This window comes from Pezoporus flaviventris, unplaced genomic scaffold (assembly GCF_033815535.1).
Source record: "Pezoporus flaviventris isolate CSIRO_AGI_PZ_B2104156 unplaced genomic scaffold, CSIRO_AGI_Pfla_v1 ptg000001l, whole genome shotgun sequence".
Lineage (NCBI taxonomy): Eukaryota > Metazoa > Chordata > Aves > Psittaciformes > Psittacidae > Pezoporus > Pezoporus flaviventris.
In genome coordinates, this window is record NW_026892549.1 from 61,457,586 (window position 1) to 61,484,154 (window position 26,569).

Here is a 26,569-nt window from a genome sequence, read left to right on the forward strand (position 1 = left end):
GCTACTTGGCAGTTGACTGGACTGAGCACCAGCAGGAGCTGTGTTGAGCAGGTGGTTGGACTATGTGACCTGCAGAGATTCCTTCCGAAACCTGCCATCCCAAATCCATCAGAGGTTCTGACAGCAGCTTCAAACAGGTTTTGTAAAACCAGGACTTTTATACCCTCTAACTCCTACGTGCAGTAGCTCCATTGGTGTAGTTGTAATAGCAGTTGGCTTGTAATAGCAAAGTGCAGGAGTACTTTATTAGCTGGTTACTGGGAAAGGTTCGATTCCTTCCAGTGCCTGTTTTTGACAGAAACGCCAGTTTCTCTGGTCCATCCACTCAAACAGAACAGAAGAGCTGAGCCTAGTGCTCACTGCAGTCCTGCTGTTGACTTTGGTCTTTGGATCAGGCCTTAGGTCCTAACAATTGAGGGGGGGGGGTTGGTTTCTGTTCAATCTCTGGGATGAAATTTAGGTTTTTATGTGTATGGTAATGGCTACCGGGCTGTGCTAAAGAAATAAGGACGATAAGCTCTGTGCTAGGCAGAGTTGACCACCAGATGTCTCATGTCTCACTACATACTGTTCACAGTGTAAGGGAGCTACCCAAGGAAGTCTGGAGAGTGCCATGTAAATGGAACACTTTGGCTGCTTCTGGGGAGTATGTTAAGAACACATAAAAATAGCCTGGATGTGGAATCCAGGCATGAAGAGTGTGTTCTGCTAGGCCTGGTTAAAAATAAATGCAGAGAGACTAGCATCACTGAATGGGAACAGGATTCTTCAGAGGGGAGAGGGAAATGAACACTTAAAGGCCAAGTACAGCACTGGAAGAACGATTACACATTACGAACCATTTGATTATAAATCAGGTCTCATTTGTTGTTTCTAACAGCCTTTGCTAAGTAGCCAAATGGAATCTTTAAGGTGAAGGTGTCCCTTTGAAGACTGTTTCCTGGCCATATAATGTTTTGGGGCAGGCGGGGATGACCTTTAAGTGACTTTTTAACTCTTGGCTTTGGGAATCCAGAATAAAGCCTGCACACAGTGAAGCTGTACAAGCATTGGGCACAGCCGACTATCCCTAAGTGTATATGTATGAGCTATAGACGTATTTTCAAATGGAACTCTTTTGTGTTTGTATATACTCCCACTTGCAGCACTGTGTGCAGTTCTGGTGTCTTCAACATAAGAAGGACATGGAGCTGTTGGGGCAAGTCCAGAGGAGGCCACAAGGATGAGCAGGTGCTGGAGCACCTCCTGTATAGAGACAGGCTGAGAACATGGGGGCTGTTGAGCCTGGAGAAGAGAAGCTGTGTGGAGATCTCAGAGCAGCTTCCAGTGTCTGAAGGGGGCTACAAGGATGCTGGAGAGGGACTTTTCATCAGGGCCTGTAGCGATAGGACAAGGGGTGATGGGTTCAAAGTTAAACAGGGGAAGTTCAGGTTAGACCTAAGGCAGAAGCTCTTCCCTGTGAGGGTGCTGAGGCGCTGGCACAGGGTGCCCAGAGAAGCTGTGGCTGCCCCATCCCTGGCAGTGTTCAAGGCCAGGTTGGACACAGGGGCTTGGAGCAACCTGCTCTGGTGTGAGGTGTCCCTGCCCAGGGCAGGGAGTTGGGACTGGATGATCTTAAGGTCCTTTCCAACCCAGACCAGTCTGGGATTCTGTGATTCTATGCATAATTCTTCCCAGCCCTGGAGCAGACTACCCTCTTACTCTGGGACGTCACTTGGCTGAGGATAGCTTCATGTCCAGCTACCCGTTTTCTTTACAGCTCTTACATGAAGGCTTTAAACATCGCTTCCTTTCATAGCTACCCATATATTTCAGAGTCTGTATTTCCAGTTGGAGCCATTTACAAACAGCCACGATCCGGGTACATCCCAGTGCTCCGGGAGCATCCTTTGCCCCTCGCACGGGCTCGTGCACGTCGGTGTCCAGCGAAGAACCCGCAGCAGGGTGGGGGGGGGGTCCTTAACCACGTCCTCCGGGTGGGGCTGCTCCGACTCTGCCCCCGGCCGCCCCTTCCCTCCTCCTCCTCTTCCTCCTCCCGCCCGGGCCGGGGTCCGGCTGCCGCGGCTGCTCCGGGGCGGGGCGAAGCCGCCTCCTCCCGCCGCCGCGCTCCGCCCGCTGCAGGAGCCGGAGCCGGTGGCGGAGCGGCGGGCAGGGCCCCCGCTGCCCTGTGCCCAGCGCTGCCGACCGCCGCCGTGGATGCCGCCGGGGAGCGGGCGGAGCGCGGCGGCCGCCGGAGCCCACGTACATGCGAGTGCCCTCTCCGCTCAGCAGCATGCTTTACTTCCAGATGGTGATCATGGCAGGGACCGTGATGCTGGCTTACTACTTCGAGTACACGGACACCTTCGCCGTCAACGTGCAAGGCTTCTTCTGCTACGACGGCGCGTACCGGAAGCCCTACCCGGGCCCGGAGGACCGCAGCGCCGTGCCCCCGGTGCTGCTCTACTCGCTCACCGCAGGCGTGCCCGTGCTGGTGGTAAGAAGGGGCCAACCGCGACCCACTCGGGCGACTTGTTGGGCTCCGGAGCGGCTGCGGCCGGTGGGGACCCGACCCCGGCCCCGCTGCCCACCCCGCGCCTCCGGAGGTTATTTTTAGCACGGTTTATGTAACTGCTGGTGTCGGGATTTCCAGCCCCGTTTGGGGCTTTTTGGTGAAAATAACGTTTTCAAAACCGTGTGTCGGTGGTCGGTGGGTGCGCTGGAGGGGACGCGGTTGTGAGCAGCCGCTTTGCTGATATTTCACCCAGTGCTGACCAGAAAACCCCTTCTCAGCCTGGGCTTTTGAGGGTGAAGTGGTACGTGCGAGGCGCAGGGAGCAGTTCTGCTGGATTGAGTTGTCTCCGTATGTCACGGTTACTGATGTGTGTGCGAACTAAACCTGTGTGTCTCTAATGGAATGTGATCGTCTGTCAGTCAGGTTTAAGTAGGTGTAGCTAAAAGGAGATCTGTTTCATTGATTTTCTTTGGGGCTTGGGGAAAATAGCCAAGAGGGAAAAGCAGCGAGATGTGTTCCCTTTGAGTCTCTGTATGCGCTGGTTGTGTGGTCAGATAACAAGGACATGAGCATCGTTTAATAATCCTTGACCATACTGTGGAGTAAAGGCTAAGAGAGGGAATGAGATGGGAATGTTTAACCATCAGGAATGGGTTATATATAGACTGCCCAGGTGCATACACAGTTACATGTATAGAAACTCTTTGTAAAGAGTTTATTTTAATCAGCTGTAAGCATTAGAATGATTAAAAAAAAAGATAAAATAAGGCCTCTTAAGAGAGTAAGTATTAGTTTCACAGATTAATTCCTTTTCAGGAAAATATAACAAATACAAGAAGAAAAAGCTTCAGGGTGATCCCAGCCACAGTTCCCTTCTGCATCGTAGTACCATGAGGTCTCAGATGGTATCCAACGTAAAACCTCATGGTCAGGCTCAGCCTTGGCATTTCAGACTTGGTTCTTTTTTCCTAAGGGTTAAAGGGCATCATTTGGCAAACCATGTTCTGTAGCCGTTTGATTTCCTTTTTATTTTAACGTCAATTAGTTGACCATTTGATTGACCTGTTTGTTCTTTGGAACCCCCAGTAGCACTGAGATGTTAAAGGTTTGCTTTGGGTGGTGATGTTTTTCCTGTCATTCCCATATGATGTTTGTTCTGCTTTTAATTCTATTTCTTTTGTTTGGCTCAGGAAGCCATAAAGATTATGTCAGCTATTCATGATGAGCACCTTCTTTTCCTAATCTGTGTCACCAGAATGGATTGGGAGTTTCCATTCATTTCCTAGGTGCCTGATGATTACATCAGAGAAATCACCATGACATTTTGGGTTGGCTGTCTCGTAATGAGCCTTGCTGGAAAGAGAAGAATGTAATGCCATAGAAGTGTGCTTGCTCCCCCAGTCAGACAGATGGCATGCACGGGGAGGTCAGTGCGTAGCAGACCATGATGCTGGTGCCTGTGTTGCACTTTCTTCTTTTAATTATAATTTTATGAACTGGAGAATTCAGCCCCATGGAATCTCATGGGTTCAACAGCATTAAAGCCTCATCATTCATGTTACTTAATAACGGCAACATGTTTCAGGCTTCAGGTAGGATTCTGCTCTGATTCTCCTTGGCCAATGCTCCTGGACTTAGTGTTTGCATGGGACAGCTCGTGCTTGGTTGTGCCAGATATAGACATTGCCTTTGCTTGTTCTTTTCATTGGAAGAAATGCTGAAGGCAACATTCCTTCACCAGAGTAACTTGTCTGCTTTTAGCAGTTGTTCAGCATCCTTCCCAAGATTACAGGGATTAATTAGGTTCTCTTAATTTCATTTTTCTGCTCTGTGATGGCTTGAATATAGCTGTTTTGTGTAACTTGAGTTCTTTTCCTATAACTATTGTATCCAGATGAACCATGTAACAAAGCCGAATTTCTGCCTGTAAAGATACAAACATTGACCAGTGGAGGAAATGGATCTCTATGAATGAAATTGGGTGGGACTTAAGTGAATTGTCATGGAATAGAGTTTATTAAATGCTATGATTGTGAGAGCTTTTTTTTACCACCTCCCTTTCCTTTTTTTTCTTTCTTTCTGTTAGTTTGGTGCATGAGGTTAATGTTGTTTCTGGAGTTTTGAGATAGAGCAGCAAAGAGGTTTTACTGTGGGCTTTGGAGGAACTCGGGTTTGTTTTGGCTTTCTAAGGGATGTTGATTTGGAGCCAAGTGCTTCAAGGACATTCACGTTCTTTTAATGCAACTCAACTGATGGCTCCGTTGCATTGAGTTTAAATGAAGTTGCTCTTAAATCAGAGACTAAATTAGTTCTTTTCAGTTACTTTCCTCCTTCCACAACTAAAGTACCAGTAGCTGGATCTGTCTTGACTATCATCTCGTCAGCAGTGGGTCTCTTGCTGCTGGGAGGCTGTCACAGAGCTGGCTATGCAAAGGACTTGTGCCACCCCAGAGCCACAGTGGCATACCCGAGTGTCAAGCCATGATGTAGAGCTGAGTGTGTCTGGTCACAGGGCAGCAACTGGGCCAGGTTGAACACAGGGGCTTGGAGCAACCTGCTCTAGTGGAAGGTGTCCCTGCCTGTGGCAGGAGGTTGGAACTGGATGAGCTTTAAGGTCCTTTCCAGCCCAACCCAAACCTTTCTATGATTCACAAATAGCATCTGTAGGAAACCCCTAGAGGCAGCCATTCTGTAGTATGAGAAGAGCTTCATCTTTTCCCTTTTTCCAGTTAGTTTCCCAGCTTTTTAATGCAGGTTCCATGAATGAAGCAGCATACATTAAAACATTGGTTTTCTGTGTTCTGTGGATATCTCTAAAGGGTGTATGCACTGTTTCTTATCTGCTAAATCTGAGTAGCTTCTGAGTTCTTCCACTGGGGAATTTTGAGGGCCCAAATGTTTGGGTTGGTTTGTGGGGGTTTGGTGGGGTTTTTTGTTGTTTGGTTGGGGTTTGTTTATTAAACAAAAGCTGAAACCAACAGCATATTAACATATAACAAAATACATGGTTCATTCCAATGTTAGACTATTATTTATGGGAGGTCTCCTAAGTCATAGGAGACTTTAGGCATAGGTAAAGTAATGCCTTAGGTGAGTGGATGTATTTGCTTAGGAGCAGCCTAAGAGTAAAGTGCTCTACAAAATGTAGATGAGGTTGAAATTGCCATTGGAAAAATGTAAAAGCCCTAAGTAGGAGATGCTGTGATGGAAAAATGAGGCTCCTGCAGAGGCAGAACCCTGTGGGCTCACTTCCTTGCATTTGTCTTTGTGACTCAGGATTGAAAGTGTACTGCTGGCTTTGCACTCCCATCCTTTTACTCTCCATAGCACTAATGTCCAGAAATCCCTGGTGTACTGAGGAATTCTCAAGTCACTTTTTCTCACCCCCTTTTTTTTTTGTCTTCCTTTTTCTATTTCATTCTTTGAGCCAAATGTGAAAGTGAGAAGAAACACACTCGATTTGAGTCTATTCAGATATGTAAGAAGCATAGAAGTGCTAGTTGAGAGCTCAGAGCTATTTAAGCCATTTCCCAAAGTGCCAGTTCTTGCTCAGTGGGCTGGTTGCTTTTTTAGACTCGTGATGACAGATGTAGCTTGGGAAATATACGTCAGTCAAATCCTTTAGCTTCCAGTAGAAGTGATTTGTAGATCTGTGAGGCCCATTTCTTGTGTTCTCAGAATCTACAGGGTGATCAGGTTTGCATTATTTCTTTCTGGTAGATCCTAATAAGTTTGATAGCTCTAAAATACTGTTAACTGTATTTAAGGATTCTTTTAATGAGTCCAGTGCTAATATGGATTACTTAAAATGTCAGAAGTGTTTAAGCAATGACTGGTGTAAAGCTCAATGTATTGGACCTAAGATGTACACTGACTGTGTAGGAAAGCCAGGAGGGGATAATGGCACACGTTCATTAAGATCTGCAAACAGTTTTATTATGCAAATGTTGTTTGTTCTTATTTTAAAGTAACAAGTGGATGATTACGGTATTTATGCATAAAATAGACACTGTTTGCTTAAGTGAATTCTTAGCATATTCCTGTTTTCTCTGTAAACCAATTAAAGACTAATTTGGTTGAGGCTAATCCTCTTAATATCATCATAGAAAAAAAGAGCTGCCATTCAGACATAAAGTAGCGTAGTCTGTTGGTTTTTAGTAGACTGGATGAATCTTTAAATGGGCACAGCCAACCAAAGAGTGGATGTGTGAAATCAGGCATTCTGCTTCGGCTTAGCTTTAGTCAGTCACTTTCTCCTTTCTGATGGAATCATAAGATCCACCAGGTTGGAAAAGCCCTTTAAGCTCATCCAGTCCAACCCCTACCCCAGCATTGCCAAGGCCACCACTAATCCATGGCACTGAGGCCTCGTCTCCACGGTGTGTGAGCACTTGCAGGGACGGTGACTCCACCAATATTTGAGGAAGGAATTTTGATACCTGGTAGAAAACACTGTAGAGTGAGAGATGCACTATCATTGTGCAGGTATCAAACTTGCTCTACACTCATGCTTTAAGAAAACCAGGCTCATTCTGTGAATAGTGAGAAAGAGAAGCTGCCTTTCGAAGGATCAGCACAGATTTCATAAGCCCCTTTCTTCTTTAGTGCTGGTCTCCTGATAGTTCCAGGTCTGAGCAGCTCACGAGTTGTTGAAGGATATGCAGAGACCTGGAAGAGGTGCTCTGCTGGTTTCCAGCACATAGATCTGGCTGATGGGATTGGGCATGCTCCTATCTTGTTTTTCTTCTGGCACCTATGATTCCTTGTGCTGTGGCATCAGGGACTGACTGGCTTTTATCAGGTTGAGTTTTCCAAATGCTCTTGTCAGCATAGCTTTTAGTTAACCTGTAGTTCACTGAAACTGTTCTACTCTGGTATAACTTAGTGCTGTACATGAAAAAGGGTGCTGGGTTGTGATCTGTTTCTGGGACATCCCAGTATTCTGTTATCTGTTTGTCATATCTTCAGGAGAAACACAATCTGGAATTAAAGTTCTGAGAAATAAGTATCTCTGGAAATGTCCTTTCTGAAGTTGCCATGCCAGGAATATGTCAATTTACCTCATACCTGAGGGCTCGAGATGCTTTTCATTCCTTAGTCAGAACAAAGCACTGCCTTCACCAATGCATCTTCCATCTATTTTAGGCTGATTATTTTCTTTCTACCTGCCAGGAGGTTGCAATGAGGTGGGATTGGTCTCTGGTCCCAAGGAGCAAGGGATGGGACAAGAGGAAACGGCCTCAAGCTGCACCAGGGCAGGTTTAGATGGAGCTGAGGAACAATTCCTTCCCCAGAGGGTGCTCAGGCATTGGAACAGGCTGCCCAGGGCAGGACTGGAGTCACCGTCCCTGCAAGTGTTCACACACCGTGGAGACGAGGCCTCAGTGCCATGGGTTAGTGGTGGCCTTGGCAGTGCTGGGGAACGGTTGGACTGGATGAGCTTAAAGGGCTTTTCCAGCCCTGCTAATTCCATGATTCTGTGGTTGATATTCAAATGGAAATTCCTGTGTTTCAACTTGTGCCCATTCCCCATGAGAACCAGGGCCTGTGATTGTGAGGCTACTTCCAGCTGTCTGCAGAAGGTCTCATTGACTTCCTGACCACAACAGTGTCACCCATGTTTAGCTGTCACTTAATCCTTACCCAGGCTTGCTCTTCCTCCACCCCTAGTCAGAGCTTGATGTATTCCAGCTGCTCTCTCACCTAAAAAGCAATTCCACCACCTCACCTTGCTGGCCTGTGTCTCCTAAAAAGTAGATAGCTGTCCATGGCAGCACTGCAGTCATGCGAGCTATCCCACCATGTCTAATTGCAGTGAGGTCACGGCCCTGTGACTGTACTCACATCTGTAATTCTCTGTGTTTAGTCCCCATGTTGTGTGTGTTGGCGTATTCCCCAATTGGATGTGATGGTGTGAGCATTGCCACTTTGGACCCTGCTCCCCAAGCCCTTCACTTTAAAGCCCATCTCACCAAGTTGGCCATCCTGCTGCCAAAGATTCCCTTGCTTCTTCTATGCAGGTGGATCCCATCCTTCCCTAACAGGCTGTAGTCATCAAAGAATGGCCGCTTGTCATACAAGCCATGACATGGCTGGTACTGAGTTGCTTTAGCTTCTGTAGGCAGTTTGATACTTCAAGGCCAGGTTGGACACAGCCTTGGGCAACATGGTCTAGTGTGAGGTGTCCCTGCCCATTGCAGGGGGTTGGAACTGGGTGATGTTAAGGTCCTTTCCACCCCAAACTAGTCTGGGATTCTATACTGTTGGAAAAAACTAAAGCACAGGGGCAAAGTCAACCAGACATTTCTCGTGCTCTGCTGCTTGAAATAGAAATGGCCTCGGTGCATCCTGGAGGAGACTGAGCTGTTTTGTCACTTTTGCCACAAAGAAATCAAGGCAACTTGATAATAATACAAGGGTGCAGAGTTGCCAGTAGCTTGCTGTTACAAGGCAAAGCAATTCCAAGTGTATGTAGTGCAGTATTCATTTTTCCTTTTTTATGTCCATCTTCTAGAGCAAGTTAAAGGAATCATCCAGCAAAGTGTTCAGGCTGTGCTGTTGCTCTTTTTTGGAGAGCCAGTAAGCTTCTTTGGCTAGGTAGGCAGCTGCAAGATTTGACTATCTCCCAATACTCTTTTGGAAATGACAATGGCAATGCAACAGAAGATTAGAACTGCACATCAATACACTTTGCCTTCTTGATTTATGACCTATTTCAGTAATCTGGGAGCATCTTTGATTAGCTAAAGTGTCTTTCTGTGTCCTTCTCTTGTTGGCACATTTACAGCTTTTATGACTACCTGAAGAAGGAATTGCCAGAGTGGTTTGCTCTGTGATCGCGCTGTTCTTGAGGAGCCCATTTGGCCTTTGTCTTCATAGTTTCAACCAGTTGGTGCAGCTGCAACTTCTTTTCCTTGGTCCTTCTTTTTCCTTGCTTGTTTTTTTTCTTCCATTCTCACATTTAGGGGGGAGGGACAAGAGAAAAAAGACAAAAGATGTGTAAAAATTGCTGCCCTTCTCTTTGGATGTGCAGGTGCTGGGGGCTCCAGCAAGGGGGGAGTGCCAGCAGGAGGTATGAAAGCTAAGAGCCAATTTATGTCCCGTCCTTCCTTTGAGAAGGGATAATTGCATTGTGGCTTTATTGAAGAATGAGAACTAAATCACACTGTTAAAGTCTGCAGCGACTTTGTGTACCAGATGTCACGATTGGCCTGTTGGGACACATAGCAAGATAAATACATGGTTTAATAGTCTGATGGTGTTTTCATCCCAGCATAAAACCACTAATCCAAGAGAGCTGTAACTAGGAGGAATGATAAAAGATTCAGAACCACTGTGGGTTTTCTTGGGAATTCTTTGGCTGTCTTCCTCTTGTGCTGTGATGGTTGATATGAACAGGGCCTGCAGAAGTTATGTCTGCACTTCAAACTGAATGTATAACTTCTGCTGTGCTTCCTATGATGCTATTTACAAACACCAGCGCTATTGAGGCCATATGCTTCATCTCTTGATGGCCTCTCTGGAAGGAAAGTGGCAAGCAGATGTGAACAAGGCTGTTTGCAGCAGCTGAATGCCTGCTTGTCCTCTAAACGATGCACTTAATGTTGAAGTGAGAAGTTGTTAATCCACCTAATCCTGCATGATGGGGGCATTTGTCTGCATCGTTTGTAATCTGAAAGAGCAGGCTTGGAGTAAGAATGGGTTTTTCAAGCAAACAATTCTTGTACATCATGCAGGACTGGGGAGATGGGGGTCCATATGATACATAATGAATGACAGCCAAAGCAGAACTGTAAGTAGCTTTAGCTGTTATGTTTTTCAGCCTTAAAAGCAGTGTGATGTTTAAAGAGCTTTACAGTGCCCTTGCAGCATCTCTGGGATGGACTGGAGTGAGTGATGGCCCAGCTGTCATCATAAATGGTGCTTATTTAGCTCACCCATCGCATATAAAAAGCCTAGCTGAGGTGGATGTACCCCATCACCAACACATGTACAAGTGGTGTGCTGCTTCAGTGATGAAGATCTGTTGTAAATATACTAGTGCTTAATATTCACCCATGGTACAGTGAACATGGTAGTGGAGAGGGCCCAGGAAAGCCGAAGTTACAGCACCTGCTATCTCTGATCAGCAACGGGGCTTTGCTAAGGTCACTTCTGTTCATCTGCAAGTGAGAATATATTTATTTTCAGTGGAAAACACTAAGAAATCTGCTGTAGAAAACTTACTATGTGTGTGTATATATATAAAAAATATATATTATCTGCTGTTAATCTAATAAATCATTTAGTACTGCTTCCCAGTTGACTTCCAATCCTGGATGCCATTTCCTGGGGTATGAAGCACCATAAAACTCCTCTCTGGTTATACTCGGTCAACTGTGGATTACACTTCTGCTTCCCATGCTGGACCACGTACACTGTTCCCTGTCATTTTGCATGTACTGTATAAATGTATCGTAATTACCTATTGTATAATTATGATCCATTATATATTTCTATGAAAATGTCATTAACCTTACGTACTTACTAATGTACAACCAGTTATAAATGCAGTAGAGCTCTATTTTCATAGAATCACAGAATGGTTTGGGTTGGAAGGGACCTTCAAAGCTCATCCAGTCCAACCCCCTGCAATGTGTAGGGACACCTTCAACTAGATCAGGTTGCCCAGAACCACATTTAAGGGCTTTTTCTTTACAAATAGTATTATTCCTTCCTGCATCTCACCCATGTAAGAGTTAGAGTATGGCTGAAGGCATTCATTCCAAAACTAGAGGCTTTTGTTTTCTAAATGATATATAGAAAACCTGTCATGATCAGAAGTCAGCTCAGTAGTATCCTGCTGTTCTGATTCTTTTTTCCTTTCTCTGTATAACATTTTGAAACACCCCTTGGTTTAGGCTGGTAGGTCTCATGCTGGCTCTAAGAGGGATCTGAATCATACTTTGTTGTTGTTCAAACTCTGAATAATATTATGAGGACTTTCTTTGGTCAATTTGTAGTTTGCCTCTTTATAAATTAAGTATTAAATATGAGAACGAGTAAGTGGAACCCAGCTTCCCAGCACACTTATTTTGGGTGGTACGAGGCATTTCTGTGACCTATCCATAGCGAGTTAGGGCTCAGACATGACTGAATTAATTCTGCTTGAAGATTTGTTAATCATGGGTCAGCAGAGTTGCAGTAACCATGTGCAACTTATAGCCTGTGGGGGGCACGAGGTGAAGTATTTGAGCTTGACCTGCTTTAATTATGGCTCAGGATAATATGTGGTACCTTACTTCACACAGTGGGTGCACAGATTGTCCGTAACATGGCTCTACTGAGTGATGGGACCTCATATGGTCACACTGCTCCCGGCTGATGTCTGAAGTGCAGAAGTTCTTCTCTATACAGAACAACATGTGGACACGCCGGAGTTTCAGCATATACTCATCAGTAGTTTGATCATATTTACACAGATTGATTTTAGCGTCCAGAACCTCTTCACTGCTTAGTTTCTGCTTCTCCTGTTCCTATGGGGGGGGGGGGGGGGGGGGTTTGTCCTTGGACCTGTTGGGGCATATCTGGGCTTGGCCAGGCTTGAGGCTGCTGCCTTGGTGCTTTCAAACTGCGCAGAGTCTGAGCATCCAAAGGGCCCGAGGGAGGAATGAGGAGCTTGTGCTGCATTTGACTGAAGGACATGAGCGGGCTCATGTGAATGGTGGTGAGGACAGTCTGGCTGTTACAATGGTTCTTTTTGCCCTCTTTGCCGAACGCTCACACTTGACTGAAGTCAGTGCTTCATTGCAGGAGCCCTTTCCAGAGCATTTAGCAAAGGCAGATGAGATCTGTAGGCAGACTGGCCTTGGGGTATGTGAGGAGTTCGTGGACATCTGCAGCTGGCAGGATAAATGCATGGAGCTCTGTCAGGCTTTGCCTTGATAAAAGGATGTGGCCACCCAAGCAGGATGTTCATTTAGCCTTTACTGCCTAGCTGTCATGTGGCAATTGTGAAACCAGGCTTCTCTGTAAAGCACTGGGAGATTTGGGCGTGAAAAGAGTTAAACAAGAGCTAGGTATGTAGTAATTTTGAATTGATTATCTCGGTGCTGGGGAGTTCTAATCGCAAGCTTCAGTGCTACTTGAACCAGCAAGGCTTTCCTGAGGTGGAACAGTATATGGGAATGAGCGTGATGCTGATTGAATCTTTGTATTGTGATGCTGACTGATCCTTTGTATGGAGCCATGTTCATTTCAAAGAGTCAGTATTGCAGTTGTACTCTGAATTTCTTTTGCTTCTGTATGGACTGTGATTGCTGCATGATCAGAAGTAGAAGGAAATCATAAAGCAGAACCTATTCCTTTAAAAACTCAAGATGTGGGTACGCACAACACCCTGCCCCAAAATAGTCACGTTTCCATGGTCAGTTTGTAGCTCACCTGTGTTGTTAACCTCAAATGCAATGGCAAAAAAGTAATGCCTGAAAGAATGAGTTCACACACCAGAGTATCTAAACAGGGGTCATATCGCTGAGCTTGTGAAGGCACCTTTCAACACAGCGTGCTTTGAACTTCTCTTTCTAGTAATAACTTCAATTGCTCCAATAATGAGAGATTACATCCACCGCTAATTAAAAGCCAGTGTTCACGCATTTACATAATGATCATGTATTTTATGTAATACCCCTTTACTGTCTTCACAGAGAAGACCAAATGCCAGCTCTTCTCAAGTCTGCCTTGAAGACAGCCAGTGTCAAAGCTTCCCAAGATCTGAAATTCTTAAATAGCCTCATTCATCCTTAAAACACTTTTCTCACCACTTGAGCTTTTCTTAAGGTATTTTATTAAACCAGCAGCATGTTTGCTAGTATTTTACAGTGCGAAGGAGGTGATCCTTTGGTAAGCTTTAAGGTAAAGCGTTACACCCTAGTTTATGAGTGGAAGGAGATACAGTCACATAGTGAAGAAGAGTAGCTGGGCTTACTTCAGCCTGTAGTCTTCACAATTAGTTTTCAGAATACCACTGCATGCCTAAAAGAGCTGTTTTTATGCTCTGCTGTCTTCACAGCAAAGCGTACAATCTCCCCTCTGTCTTGGAGGCATTTCCTGTACAAGGGATTTTTTGCTAAGATTTCCCACTCTTGCTGCTCCTATTTCAGCTCATTGGCTGCTGTGCTAATGAGGGCACTTGGGACTTCCTCTCCATTCAAGCACTACATTGTGTAAACTCCTAACCAGGGTCAGACAACATAGTGTTGCCAGCTGCACATCTGCAGCCATCTGGATTCGTGGCAGGAGCAGTAAAATGGACAGTGTGTAGCAGAGTTGAAAAAGTGATGAGAGTGGTACAGATCATATTTGCAGAAAACCATAAAATAAATGCCCCATATTTGATCTGCAGGATGTACAGAATCATTCCTGAAGCAGTCTTTCAACGTCTAGAGATGTCAAATAAAGACAAATGGGACATGCTGCGGCTCCAAAGTGTTCTGTGAAGAAGCTGCTTAATTCAGTGCCGTTGCATTGTTAAGAGGCAAGCAATTATTAAAACTTGTGATGCTCATAAACAGTTCTCTGCTCCCACTTCTGTGCCTTCATTAAGATTCTGTTTCTAATAAACACCACTTCAGTGTCTTAATTAATTATAATAACATTCTTAAGGAGAAATAATTGCACACTGTGAAAGTACAGTTTTCGAGTCTGAGGGAATAGGTGCAGGTGAATGGTCACACGTTGGTTCGCATCTGGGCTGCTTGGGGCAGGCCTGGAAGAGGAACTTCTGATCTCTTTTTCTCTCTCATCCTTTCTCACTGACCAGCGTCTCTAGTGACCATGCCAGGAATAACATCAGGGAAGTCAGGGAAGCTTCGGAAGTTACTTTTGGTAGAGCCGTAGATTCATTGCTTTGACTGTGTTACTGTCAATACAAGTCACGGTCTCTGCTTTTTCTTTTAAAGCTTTTATTTGGTCATTTGCTTTCTGGCTTTCACGGGCACCAGAAATGTGGGTTAAGGCTCTCAGGGTTTGTTACTCAGTAGTTTTTCTGCTGGTTTTATGCTGAGTGTACATATTACGCACAAGTAACCCCAGTGTGAGATGGCTCAGATTAAAGTCAGAGTTCTAGATCAGATCCCTTGTGGTAATGCTTGCAATGTGAAGATGAGAAAGTATTCGCTAAGAATAATATTATGGTAATACAGTCAGCAGTAAGCATTACAGTTGTAGACTTTTCTGTCTGATTTATTGGACCTGTTAAACCTCTTTCCTAACTATTTAGTACTACTCCCTTGTAAAATTGGTTTAGCTTTCCAGTTTTGTTTTCTTATCTTCTTGGGATGGCATTCATCGCTAAGATGCATTTCCCCACTTTGGCTGAAGTGTTGGTTTTAACCTGGAGTGCCATAGGTTTTCACAGCTAATCCAGCCCCTTTGCATTTAGTGGGGATATTACCTTTGATTTCAACTAGAAGATGATAATGACCTTAGTGTATGTGATGGGTTGGCAGTTAGCCTAAGAGAATTGTAAAGGTAGAGATGCTTGTACAGAGGCCATTATAGGAGTTGAGCTAGTTATGTGCTTTCAATGAAAGCTATTGTACTGTGAAGATTATTTTTAATAGAAAAGTGTAGAATTGTTTCATTGAGCTACCTACTTAGCATCATGAATCCAATCCTAATTGACAGTAACAAATATGAGTGAAAACCAATCCCGTGTGTATGTTTTGCAGACATGTTTTGCGACAAAAATCCAGATTTCATTTTTGTGGCATTAATCATATGTGCAACATGGTTTTCTCATGATTATATTAAAACACAGGGTGCTTACGCTGATACAATGGCCCTTCAGTTTCAGTTGTTTGGTGGGGATGGCATTCCTGATTGCAAGGAGTAGTGTATCTCCAAAACGCGTGTGGCCTGGAGTAGAAGTGAGATAGAAGTAAAACAGTGTGAAAAGCAGGAAAGGATCTTCTCCTTCCTCTGAGCCTCTGGGAACAGTTGGCTCCAGTCACATGCTGACTGTAAAATCACTACTTTGTGAGCAGAATCTTTAAGAGATGCCTTTTATGTGATCAGTTTTTATTCAAACAGGGATGAAAGCCCGTTTATATTGAATTTTGCAACTGAATGTTCATGCTGGGTAGAAAAGTGCAGTTGTGCAGATCATTTAAGGTTTAAAGCATTAAGTAACATTTCTATTGGAGGTGATTGTTGCTATGGGTATCATAAGCATTGGGATTGTGCTCATCAAGGAATGATGTTTTCAAGATGTGCAGAAGAGTTAAGAAACCAATCTCTCTCAACAGACAGAACAAAGTACTGCTTTCTTGGACTGGCAAGAAACAAAGGGGTTTACCAAGGCCAGGCCATAAGGAACTGCAGTCTTTTTCACATGGATCACTTGATGTCCAATAGAAGACTTCCTTAATACAGCTGAGTGCAGAGCTGAGCATGCCATATGGAATTCATCTTCTGATGGGGGAGATAAGTGGTAGTAGGGCTTGGAATGTTTTGTTTCTCCTTCTCCAACATTATGGTGTTTTAAAGGTTGAAGCTAAGCACCTGCAAAAAACCTCCACATTTGATAAATAGTTCTCTTTCAAAATCCTTAATGAAATACTTGTATGTAACAACAGCCCTTTTCAGGTATCATTCAGAGATCAGTAGACTGAAATCAGTAGATCTCTGGTCATATTACAGTCCATCTTCGTGTTTGTAGCGTGAATTGTGGAGCTTGGAAACTGGATAATGGCATCCTTGTTTTTGTAAAAAGAAAATGAGAACAACTTCAAACCTATTCGAAGAACCTTGTGTGGAGTCTTTCAGCCTGAAGTAACTTTATCTTCTGAAACATGAATTGATGCTTTTTGAATGCAGGTTTGAATTCATTCTTTACTCTTCCTCTCACCATTTTCAGATCAAAATTACTTAATTTGGGGTTGGTTTTTTAGGTTGTGTTTTTTTTTTTTAATGTGAAGGATTTTCTCCAGATTAATAATTTTTTTCCCTAGCTTTTGGATGTTAGTTTCTAAAATGAGAAAAGCCCAAAGTTCTCACCACAATCTGTTACCCACTGCCTCTTGGAATGTGCTCACTGAGAATACTTGTCTCAGCGTCGTGAAGCCATGCCAGCAGTTAGATAATTTTGGAGTCAGGTACCAGACACTTCGTTTTCCCAGACATGTTAGCATTACTGAGGCTTATTTTCCTAGTGTCCAGGCCATTTCTAACCCCCTGGAGAACTGCAGTGGATACTCCTTGTCTCACAGCAATATAAAAGGTTTAGGAGACATGAGGAGGGGATGGGATGACAAGCACAGTGGGTAAAGTGGGCTGAATCTGGAGCAAATGGTCCCATCAAGGCAGGGCCAGAGCACCCCATGGGGCTGCTTGCTTGTCCCTCAGCTGCTGTTGCAGATCATCAGTTGGTCCAGAGAAGGGCCACAACATGATCAGGGGCTGGAGCACATCTGTTGTGAGGAAAGGCTGAGAGGGTTGGGGTTGTTCAGCCTGGAGAGGGCTTTGGGGAGACCTTATTGCAGCCTTTCACCTCTTAAAAGGGGCCTGAAGAAAGATGGGGAGAGAATTTTGAGCAGGGCCCATCAGGGGTGATGGGTTTAAATTGACAGGGGATTCAGGCTGGATGTGAGGAAGAAATTCTCCACCATGAGGGTGCTGAAACCCTGGCACAGGTTGCTCAGAGAGGTGGTGGATGCCCCATCCCTGGAGACATTCCAGGCCAGGCTGGATGTGGTTCTGGGCAACCTGCTCTGGTTGAAGGTGTCCCTGCTCATTGCAGGAGGTTGGGCAAAATGAGCTTTGAGGGTCCATCCGACCCAAACTAGTCTGTGATGCTGCTCTATGTTTCAAATTAAGGACCTGCTGTCACATGCCAGCATTCGCCCTCTGTGGTGATGGCACAAGGCCCTTCTCTTAGATACTCACAATAGCAGGGTCCTGGTAACTGCTTCTCTAAATGATCTTTTAGATAACCAGGTTTTGCTCTAGCACTGTGTGATTCCAGCCCTGGAGGCAGTGTGCTGCTGTACAGAGGCTTTGCTTGCTGGGTAAGGCAGGCATGTTCTGAAGGAGATGCTGTTTACATACACGAGCAACTGCTCGGTTAGGAAAAAATAAAAAGAAGGGAGAAAAAGACAAAAGGACTGTTTCTGAGACACTGGACTTAAAAATATTTAATTTTTTTCTGTTATATGGTAGTGAATTAAGTTAATTCGGTGAATGATGCGGTTGTCTATGTTTCTGTGATTGTCACAGAACCCCAGCCTCGTTTTTGTTGGAAGGGACCTTAAAGCTCATCCAGCTCCAGCCCCTGCCACGGGCAGGGACACCTCACACTAGAGCAGGTTGCTCCAAGCCCCTGTGTCCAACCTGGCCTTGAACACTGCCAGGGATGGGGCAGCCACAGCTTCCTCACAGGGAAGAGCTTCTGCCTTGTATGTGCTTGAAGCTCCCTGGTTATCTAGTGCTTGGGGTTTATGTGCCTTTTGTTTTCAGATAGCAACAAAGGCTTCATGAAGTGAGCAACCTTTACTGTTGTTATGTACTCACTACATGTGCTCTGTATGGCAAAGAGCAGTAAAGAATATTTCTCCCTGTCAGAAGTAATATTAGTGTTCAGTAATGTATAGCCATAGTCTGCAACACAGAGAAAGCAGCAGATAATATTTGACTATTAGATGTGGAACCTTATATTGCTGTTTTTCTTTTGTAAATGGCCATGACCAAATATATACCAACAAAAAAGGTGTATGTATTTTGAAAACAGAATTGATTGGAAAAAAAGGCTGAGTATTTTACCCCATCTTTCTCTAGAAAAGCAATTTTCTTTTCAGAACTCTTCTCCAGACCTTCAGAAGCTGCTATGCCACATGGTCCTATACGTCCATGCTGAATGCAAGGGGGGATATTTTGTATTTCATCAATAGCAGACAGATTTCTCCAGGATTTATTTTTTCATTTTCCTCAAAACTACAGGTCATTTTTTTTCCCATAGAAAAATGCAGTTCTGTGAAAATCAACCAGGGCACTTGCTGTCAGCTTTAAGCAAGCAAGAAGCAATGGGAACAAGAAAAACACAAAGAAAATGGCCTCGAGGGAAAGCTTCGCATAATGAACTTGAAATTGCTACTGCTGTGAATACTGTTACTGCTTTTCCTGCCAGAGCTGTCACCTCACACAGCAATTTTAGCTTAAAGCAGACTGCGGAGCTTAGCTACACATCACTAAAGACCAAGGTTTCTCCTGCTCCGTTCTCCAAACTCTTGAGACCACTGTGCTCTGGGGTATCTTGGTGGCATTTTTCAAGGAGAAACAGGCCAGAAATAGCCCATTGCTTAAAGTTAAGAAGGGAAAATAAAGACCAGGAACCACAAAGCCTGTGGAAACCAGATTTGACAAAGAAATCTACACCACGCTTTCACAATGAGACCTTGTAAGTGAAATGAGTGGGGCGCCCATGCAACTGAAATGATAACGATTTGCCTAGAGATGCAGAGAGCATCCCCCAGATTTTTAGCTCCAGTTCCCAGCTTCCCTTCCTGACTGTTAAGGAAGCATGAGGAAGTTCATCCTAGAAAGAAAGGCAGCACTGTGGACTGCCCAAGATGCACATTCCCCAAAGCAACAATCCCTTGCCATGTTGTTTCTTGACAATGGCCTCACAAAACCCTTGTTTAGGGTTCAAGTCATGCCAATACGAGAGAGACACAATAAATGACAAGTCCAAAGAGAAGTTGCAGTGCACAGTATTGTCAGCTCTTCTTAACTTGGATAAATTCAGAACATGGATGAGTATTTAGTGGCCTTTTTAGCGCAAGAGCTGTTTTTCAGCGTTACTCATCCAAGTGGTTGCTGTAGCTACAGCATAACCCTGAGAATTGGCAGAGAGGGAGTCGTGTGCTCTACCACGTTCCTTGGCCCCTATGAACGTTTGTATGCCCAAATCTTTAGGTGTTATCTGGGAAGATCTGTGAATGTTTGTGCAGAAATTTCATTGCTCATCCCAAGCAGAGATTATCAACCTTAAACTTCTGGATTGATCTTGTTTAAATGCATGCCTGTGCCCTCAGATAGCTTATCACCCAAATGAATGTTTGATTTTTCACTTGAATCCCGCATTTTGATAGGCAGTAACATCATGCATGAGAAGGCAATCCATACAATAAATCTTATTAGGATTTCAGAAGTACAGATTTTAGGTCATATATTTATATAGGTGCTAGCTGTTGTAAACCATGCTTGACACGAGGGGAAGTTTGTTCAGGGAGCCAGTTCACTGGAAAATCAACAAGGTCAGAGTTGCTCTGGCGCTGAGGTTTGGGATGAGTCAGGGTTGACATTTCAAGTTGAAAAAGAGCTTGGAATTTCGAACCCAGTTAAGAGCATACTTGATAGATGATTTTGGGAAGGACAGATTCGGTTTCCGAATTGACACGCAGTGTTAAAACTAAGAACAGCTTGCCTGAATTCAGGAAAATGACTAATACAGAGAAAACCTGAACTTATTTGGGAGGAAGGAATCAGTGTAGGGAATGAGTGCTCAACGCTGTAAGTATCCTGCGTGGAAAACAAGGAAAGGGGGACCGGCATTGGGTGGTTGGCAGTGAATGTATTATTACTGCAGAACCACCATGGAAATCACTCAGCTCATATATGAATCAGGAGCTAAGAGGTGAAATAAGAAGAAATATTAATTTTAGATCCCATTCCTCCCACTGTTCCTGACTGTTGAATGGGTTGTCACATCGCAGACAGGATGCGATTGCCATGGAGATGGATACGAGAACTTTTCCTGGAATTTAGATTCTGCTGCGTTAATATTTCTTTTCTGTGCTTCCATGAAAAGAAATGATTATCTAAAGGCTAGTTATGAAGGATGTATTAACAATAAATATCGTTATATAGGGTGATTTTTATGGTGTTCCTGTTACGCTTTATACTGTGTACCAGGTCTAAGGGCCTTCCCTGCTGCTATAGAGGGAAGCTGTAGTAGATCAAGGGCCTGATCATCACCCATCAGAGCTTAGGCCAGTGCTTGTAGGGTGATCATTCTTGTCTTATTCCTTCTTGTAACAGTTATATACACTGTATTTTTATCTAAGGACTGTGAATATAATTCATATGTATGGTCTTTAGAAAATCAAAAAGCCTGCAACTTGTATTGTTAGTCTTCAGGTGAAAATTGCTCTTTTCATTATACTTTACATGCTATAATTATATATGAGAAGGTTTTTTCAGCCTTGGGGATAGATGGCCTCTGCTTTTAACAGCTGTTAAAATATCTGTTAAGCTAGGGATTTTCATACAGATAATGCTTCAGGAGATACATACAGTGATCTAAAGTAGTATGACCGTGTTAGAATAAGGTAACAGACGCTTCTAATACCTTCACTTCTTCCATTGCAAATTCTGTTTCTGTAGCTGAGCTTGTGTAGCTCTGTCCAAAAGTTGATATTGTCAGAGCTGTCAGATTCTCCATAGCAATTCTTCACTGTCAGGTTTGGCATACTGCAAAAACTTGTTGCCCCAAGACTTGGTCAAGAGGCATACAAGTAATCCTGTTCTATTAAATGGCATTTGTTGACTGGCTGCAACTTGCGTATGTAGTGGAAGGGGTTAATGGTGGTCCCTGTGCTGGGGGAATGCAGAAATTGTTCCTTCCTGGAATATAGCAGGCACATGGATTATGTTAATGGGCAAGAAGGAGATTGCTGTCCCTTTCTGCTGCCCTGTAGAGCTGATTATTGCCAGTAGTGCCGGAAAGAAGAATTGCGCTAGGAAACAGAACCTCTCCTGGGACTTAGGAGATTGAAAAAGATTTTCCTTTCATTTCTGAAGCCTCAATAGGCTGATGACTGAGATAAGCAGTGCTTGTGCTGAAGGATGGAGGAGGAACAGTTGCCAGTGCAGAAAAACACAGAACCTGTATGTATTGCCAAATTCCAGAAGGATTCTATCAAAGCCAAGCCACAAAATGATAGAGATGAATACCTGTTGTGCTCAGTGGCATATCCCACTCTGATTACTGCTGAGGGTAGAGCACTAGGCCTAATATAGCAACGATTTTGTCTTTAGCCAAGTTCTGCATCGTTCTGACCCTTGCACCTCCGTATCCACTCTGAGGGTATTTTTGCTCCACTCAGAACTTGAACACTGCTCCCTCCTGTTCCCTGCAGCAGAGCGTTTCCTTCATCCAGCTCCCCATCAAAGACAGCGGACTGTAAGGAAGGACTGCTGCCAGCAGCACAGACCTGCTGAAGGTGGGTTGCTGCAGGTTTGGAAGTGAGGATCTCCTTTCCTATAGCTGAATGAACAGTTCTCCTAACTTCCCCACCTGCCAACAAGAAGACCTGTATTCCTAGATCAGCAGATCCGGACTCCACTCAGAGCTGGAGAGCTGAGCTTCCTGGCACACTTGCTCTTGGTGTTCTTGCCTAGGTTGAGCACTGTATATCACAGATGCTTGACGGTTCATTATTCCAGAGGAAAGGAGGGTGTTCCTATGACTCTCAGTGAAAACAGTAGTATTTCAGTTCTCACCTATATGAATCTTACTGGAACTGGGCTTGTGTTTATTTGTTTTCATGAAAGCTGAAGGGATCATTGGGCTGAATTCTCCTTATTAGTGTCAGAATGATGACCGTGATTTCAAGGTTATGTTTCATACATGTACCCATCATTTGCTGATAATAGATGAAGGAATGTACTTCAGTATGCTAAAATTTGCTTGTACTAAAGTAGAAGGAGGATAGTTGTTACTTCAGGTATTGACATTTGGTTTTCATCTAAAAATGCCACTAGGATCTAAAGCCGGTCTGAAGTAATGGATGATGCCTGGTTCTGTAACAAACTGGCTTTTGCTTTGCACATGCTTGCCACCACAGTGATTTTTGCTATTTGTGCCTTGTTATGTGTAAGAAGCACTTTCTTCCTCTGTGTGTCACGATTTAGCCCAAAGTCATCTGTGTAGATCTACAAATAAGTAAGGCCATTAATCATATTCTTCCTGTTGACAACAATCTGTGCTTATGAGCCATCACCCATAGTTGTTCTACATCTTGGTTTTGGGGGTTTTGTTGGGGTTTTGTTTTTGTAACCAGTGCTGTGTGTAGAACTGTTCAGACCTATTGTCATCTATGCAAAGGTTTCTCATTTCCTGCTAGGTCAAAGGGTTAGGAAAACCTGGGCACTGAATGAAATTTGATGGCATTATTTCTTGTATAATATGTATAATATGAAGACTTTCAGTTTGATGGTCTTCATTACTGTTCATCACAGTGTGATGTACCTAGCAATAAGCTTTCCTGGTTACTGGAAGAGCCTTGCCTTTAAGTCCCACAGTGCATCAGAGTTGGAATAAAGTGGTCAGTATCTGACCCTTCTGGTCCTTTTAATCATGCCTACTGTAAAGCTTCATTGTCATGGGTTTAGGTAGATCCATGCTTAGGGCTTGCCTTTGGCTAATGAATCTCAATACCGTAACTATCATAAGGAAATTAAAGGTCATGTTTTCTTGCACATCTTAGAGGGGATATTTTACATTCCAATTCTGTACTTTTCCATTTCTTTTCTTTTTTGACAACTGGAATGTGAATGATCTACAGAGAACTTTATTCATTTTGGTGTCGTGAATGTGAACCAGGCCATGCTTAACGTTAAAATATCAGTGGTGACACTTTGCTCAAGCGTGAGGAACAAAGCTAAAGCCAGACCTGATAAACTGAGCTGACAAAATCTGCATCAAACCCTGTTAAACACCTCCTGGCAAACCAGTCCTCTGATGTGAACAGGAACTCTGTTGTGATTTGCTCCTGTAGACCCTATGGTTCAGAATTCAGAGCCCTGTGAAGTGCTGGGTGTCAGTGAAAGCCATGTGGGAACTGAAATGTTCACCATTTCCCAGGGTGAGGCCTTTGCTTTGGTCCACATCTTGTGTGTTGTGTGATCTGATGGTGTTGAACCGACAGATTTCTTTCTCTTTCCCCTCATTCTGGAAACTCATTTATGTTAATTCCAAGTCTTGGTTATAGAAGTTTATTCTCTTCTAATGCAAATAAAGTAAAGCCATAATGCATGTTTTCCTCATAAGAAGATTAACATTTGGTTCACTTATGTTATCTTTTTGTGCTGGTTTGGTCTTGTTTCTGTAAGATGCGATAGCTATCTCTGTAACACCAGTATGTTTGACTTGCTGTAACCTGATGTACCATTTCTCTCCCCTTTTTTCTCCTTCCCTAAGATTATCGTTGGAGAAACTGCAGTGTTTTGTCTACAGTTAGCTACAAAGGATTTTGAAAACCAAGAGAAAACAATATTAACTGGAGACTGTTGTTATATAAATCCACTGGTGCGCAGGACCATCAGATTCCTTGGTATGAGCAAAACTAATGCTTTCCTTTTCTGAATGCTGACAGTGATCGGTTGTGTCGTAATTTTGACCCAGGGAGAATATTCACATAGCCATACACCATTTCATGTGTAGTCTTAACTCAGGTGCAGCGAGTTCTCTCCTTTTGGGTAGCAACTGAAGCTTCTTGGAAGTTGGGATAAAGACCAGTTGCAGAAGCAGCAGTAAAAAGAGAAGAAATTGGGATCACAAGGAGGAGTAACAACCAGCAGGCCCAGAGAAAGGAGATATCCTTGTGCCATAGCTATAGTTGATAGTTTTCTTTTGGTTATGCACACACATAGCAGACAAAGTTGAAGACATGGGGGTGTTTGAAGCACAGTTTAGGTACTTTCTGAGCCTAGAGATTATTTTACAGTCCCTAGTAGAAAACTGAACGAAGTCTGTGCTCCACTGAAGTTGGCTGTAACTCTCCCCTTGACCTTAGTATATATGTCATCCTTTCAACTTAGCTCATTGTAAATGTGTTCAGAGGGAGAAGTACTGCTGCTCCAAATGGCTGTTGAACATTCCCGGATGCTGCTTTTCAGTACGTGCAGGGCTGCCATAGCAGGGCTCACTGATGTTTGCTGATGGTTGTATCTAAGCAAAGCAGCTGGAGGAAGGAAGCCTTGGGGCATCTAATCCTCCTGCGTGCCCCAGTCGCAGGGGAAAGGAGGGGATGGGCAGCTGTGTCTGTATTTGCAGTGTTTGTGTAACAGCTGGGCCTGCCTTTGAGAGCCCATTGCTTGCTGGACTGCTAAAAGTCATTAAGAATCAGACTGTCTTGCATAGGTCCAGAGGAGGTGGGGGGTGATGATGAGGAGCTCCTCCTGCCCCATTTGTTCTGTGTGCAATCAGTGCCCTCGTTTCCTTCCCATTTGGTGGGCTCTCCTTGCTCACAGGAGTTAAAGCACTGTTGTACGAGATGAGGCATCACCACCCATTGCGCTCACACCAAGTGATGGATGTGGCCACCTATGGTGGGGCAGTGCACACCCTCAGGGCTTGCTGAAAGGGCCCTTCTGTGCAGCCACTTGGCCAGGCACAGTCCGCTGCTCACCAGTGTCAAGCAGCTCAAAGTGAATTAATGTAAGTGTGATGCTGCTGACCAGCCAGGATCTCGGAGCTCATCCACAGTCCACCCTCCCTTTGCTGAGGGAAACAACTGGCCTGTTAGAAACATGCATGTTTCTGTGGGATCATGTCTGCTGTGGTGTACCTCTTGGAAGAGCCCTCATGGTGCCCTGTGTAGTTGGGAATGGCCAGAATTTACAGTGAGTTGAAATATGGGAAAGGTAAAGTGATTTGCCCATGGAAATCCATGAGGAAATCTGTAGCTCAGGTGGGATTTGAGCACGGAGCTGCTGACTTTGCCTCCCAGTCAGGGTGCTGTGTTTGCATTTTGTTCTAGAGCTCATTTTCTGCTTCCAAAAGAGTAGGAAGGGACCTCATCTGTTTTCTTTTAAGTGATCAGATACATTCATTTCCATTCTAATGAATGACTACATGTGTTTAATGTCTTGCTGATAGGTCTCAGAAAACAAACCCTCTTTAGCATAAGTAGCTCCTCCGATATACAGATCTTTAGCTCGCTGTGTTGATCTTGTGATTAATATGCTCTGCATAGAGATGTACCCCGTAGCAGGCAAGATGAAGACAACTCATGCATGGCACTATTAAATTATTCAGTACTTCAGCTTCTTTACAGCTGCAGGGGAAGAGAAAATGATGTCCAGTCTGTGTTGTGACTTTTCAGGTTACTTCTCCATCGTGGCCTGGCTTCCTTGGTTCTCCAGCAGATTTATAGGGTGAAGAATTTGCCTCTGTCACTCTTGTTCAGTGAACATGGGTGAAAATTAGATACCAGTATAGCTAGCTATCCTGAACAAGGGAGATCCGTGCCTATGAGGCCTGGGGAAGCAGGCTGCTTGTACAAGAGCTGAGCATGCTCCTCTGAAGGGTGCAGAGACATCAGGTGTGTAGGTACATGCAGTGTGGTTGCTGTGGTTGTGAAGGTACATCTCCAACATGAGCCGGGATCTTTAGGGTATGGTACGTGTGAGGGGTTTTCGTGTTCTTAAATGGAGGGAGCTGGTCTTTACAATGATAAATCCTATAATATGTTGCCCTGGAGTGAAATTGTCACTAAATGTAACTCTTTGTTTCCCTCCTTAGGAATTTACGCATTTGGACTGTTTGCTACGGACATCTTTGTAAATGCTGGACAAGTAGTAACAGGGAATCTTGCACCACATTTTCTTGCACTTTGTAAACCCAACTATACAGCACTTGGATGTAAACAGTATACACAGTTCATCAGTAGCGTACATGCCTGTACTGGAAATCCAGACCTTATCATGAAAGCCAGAAAGACATTCCCATCCAAAGAAGCAGCACTAAGCGTATATGCAGCTATGTATCTGGCTGTAAGTATATTGTACTATTTAATATCACTGTATTTGTTGGGAGCAAACAGCTCACAGTGAGGGGAGGAGGGAGGAATGGGGAGAAGATGCAACAGCTGTTGGCTGATTTTATGTGTGCAAACCTGCTATGAGTTACTGTGAGGCCTTGGAGAACTTGATTCGTTGGACTTCATTCTGAGCATCACACACGTAGTGGTTCTCTGAGCTTTGAAAGCTAAGGCAATGCTGAGAGAGAGATAATTGTCCAAAAGGGGTGAGAGA

The 26,569-nt window shown here is 44.2% G+C and overlaps 1 protein-coding gene across 5 annotated transcripts in view; it reads left to right on the forward strand.

Annotated features, from left to right (window-relative positions):
- Positions 1-26,569, forward strand: part of PLPPR5 (phospholipid phosphatase related 5) — a 112,193-nt gene that overhangs the window by 44,826 nt on the left and 40,798 nt on the right. For 3 of the 5 annotated variants that reach the window (XM_061461782.1, XM_061461799.1, XM_061461787.1), the window contains 3 exons: positions 2,288-2,476; positions 23,733-23,865; positions 26,058-26,308. In XM_061461782.1, coding sequence (XP_061317766.1) covers positions 2,288-2,476; positions 23,733-23,865; positions 26,058-26,308 — 573 coding nt within the window. Of the gene's footprint in view, positions 1-2,091; positions 2,477-23,732; positions 23,866-26,057; positions 26,309-26,569 lie in introns of those variants that run through there. The other 2 variants (XM_061461793.1, XM_061461800.1) reach the window with 2 other exon arrangements.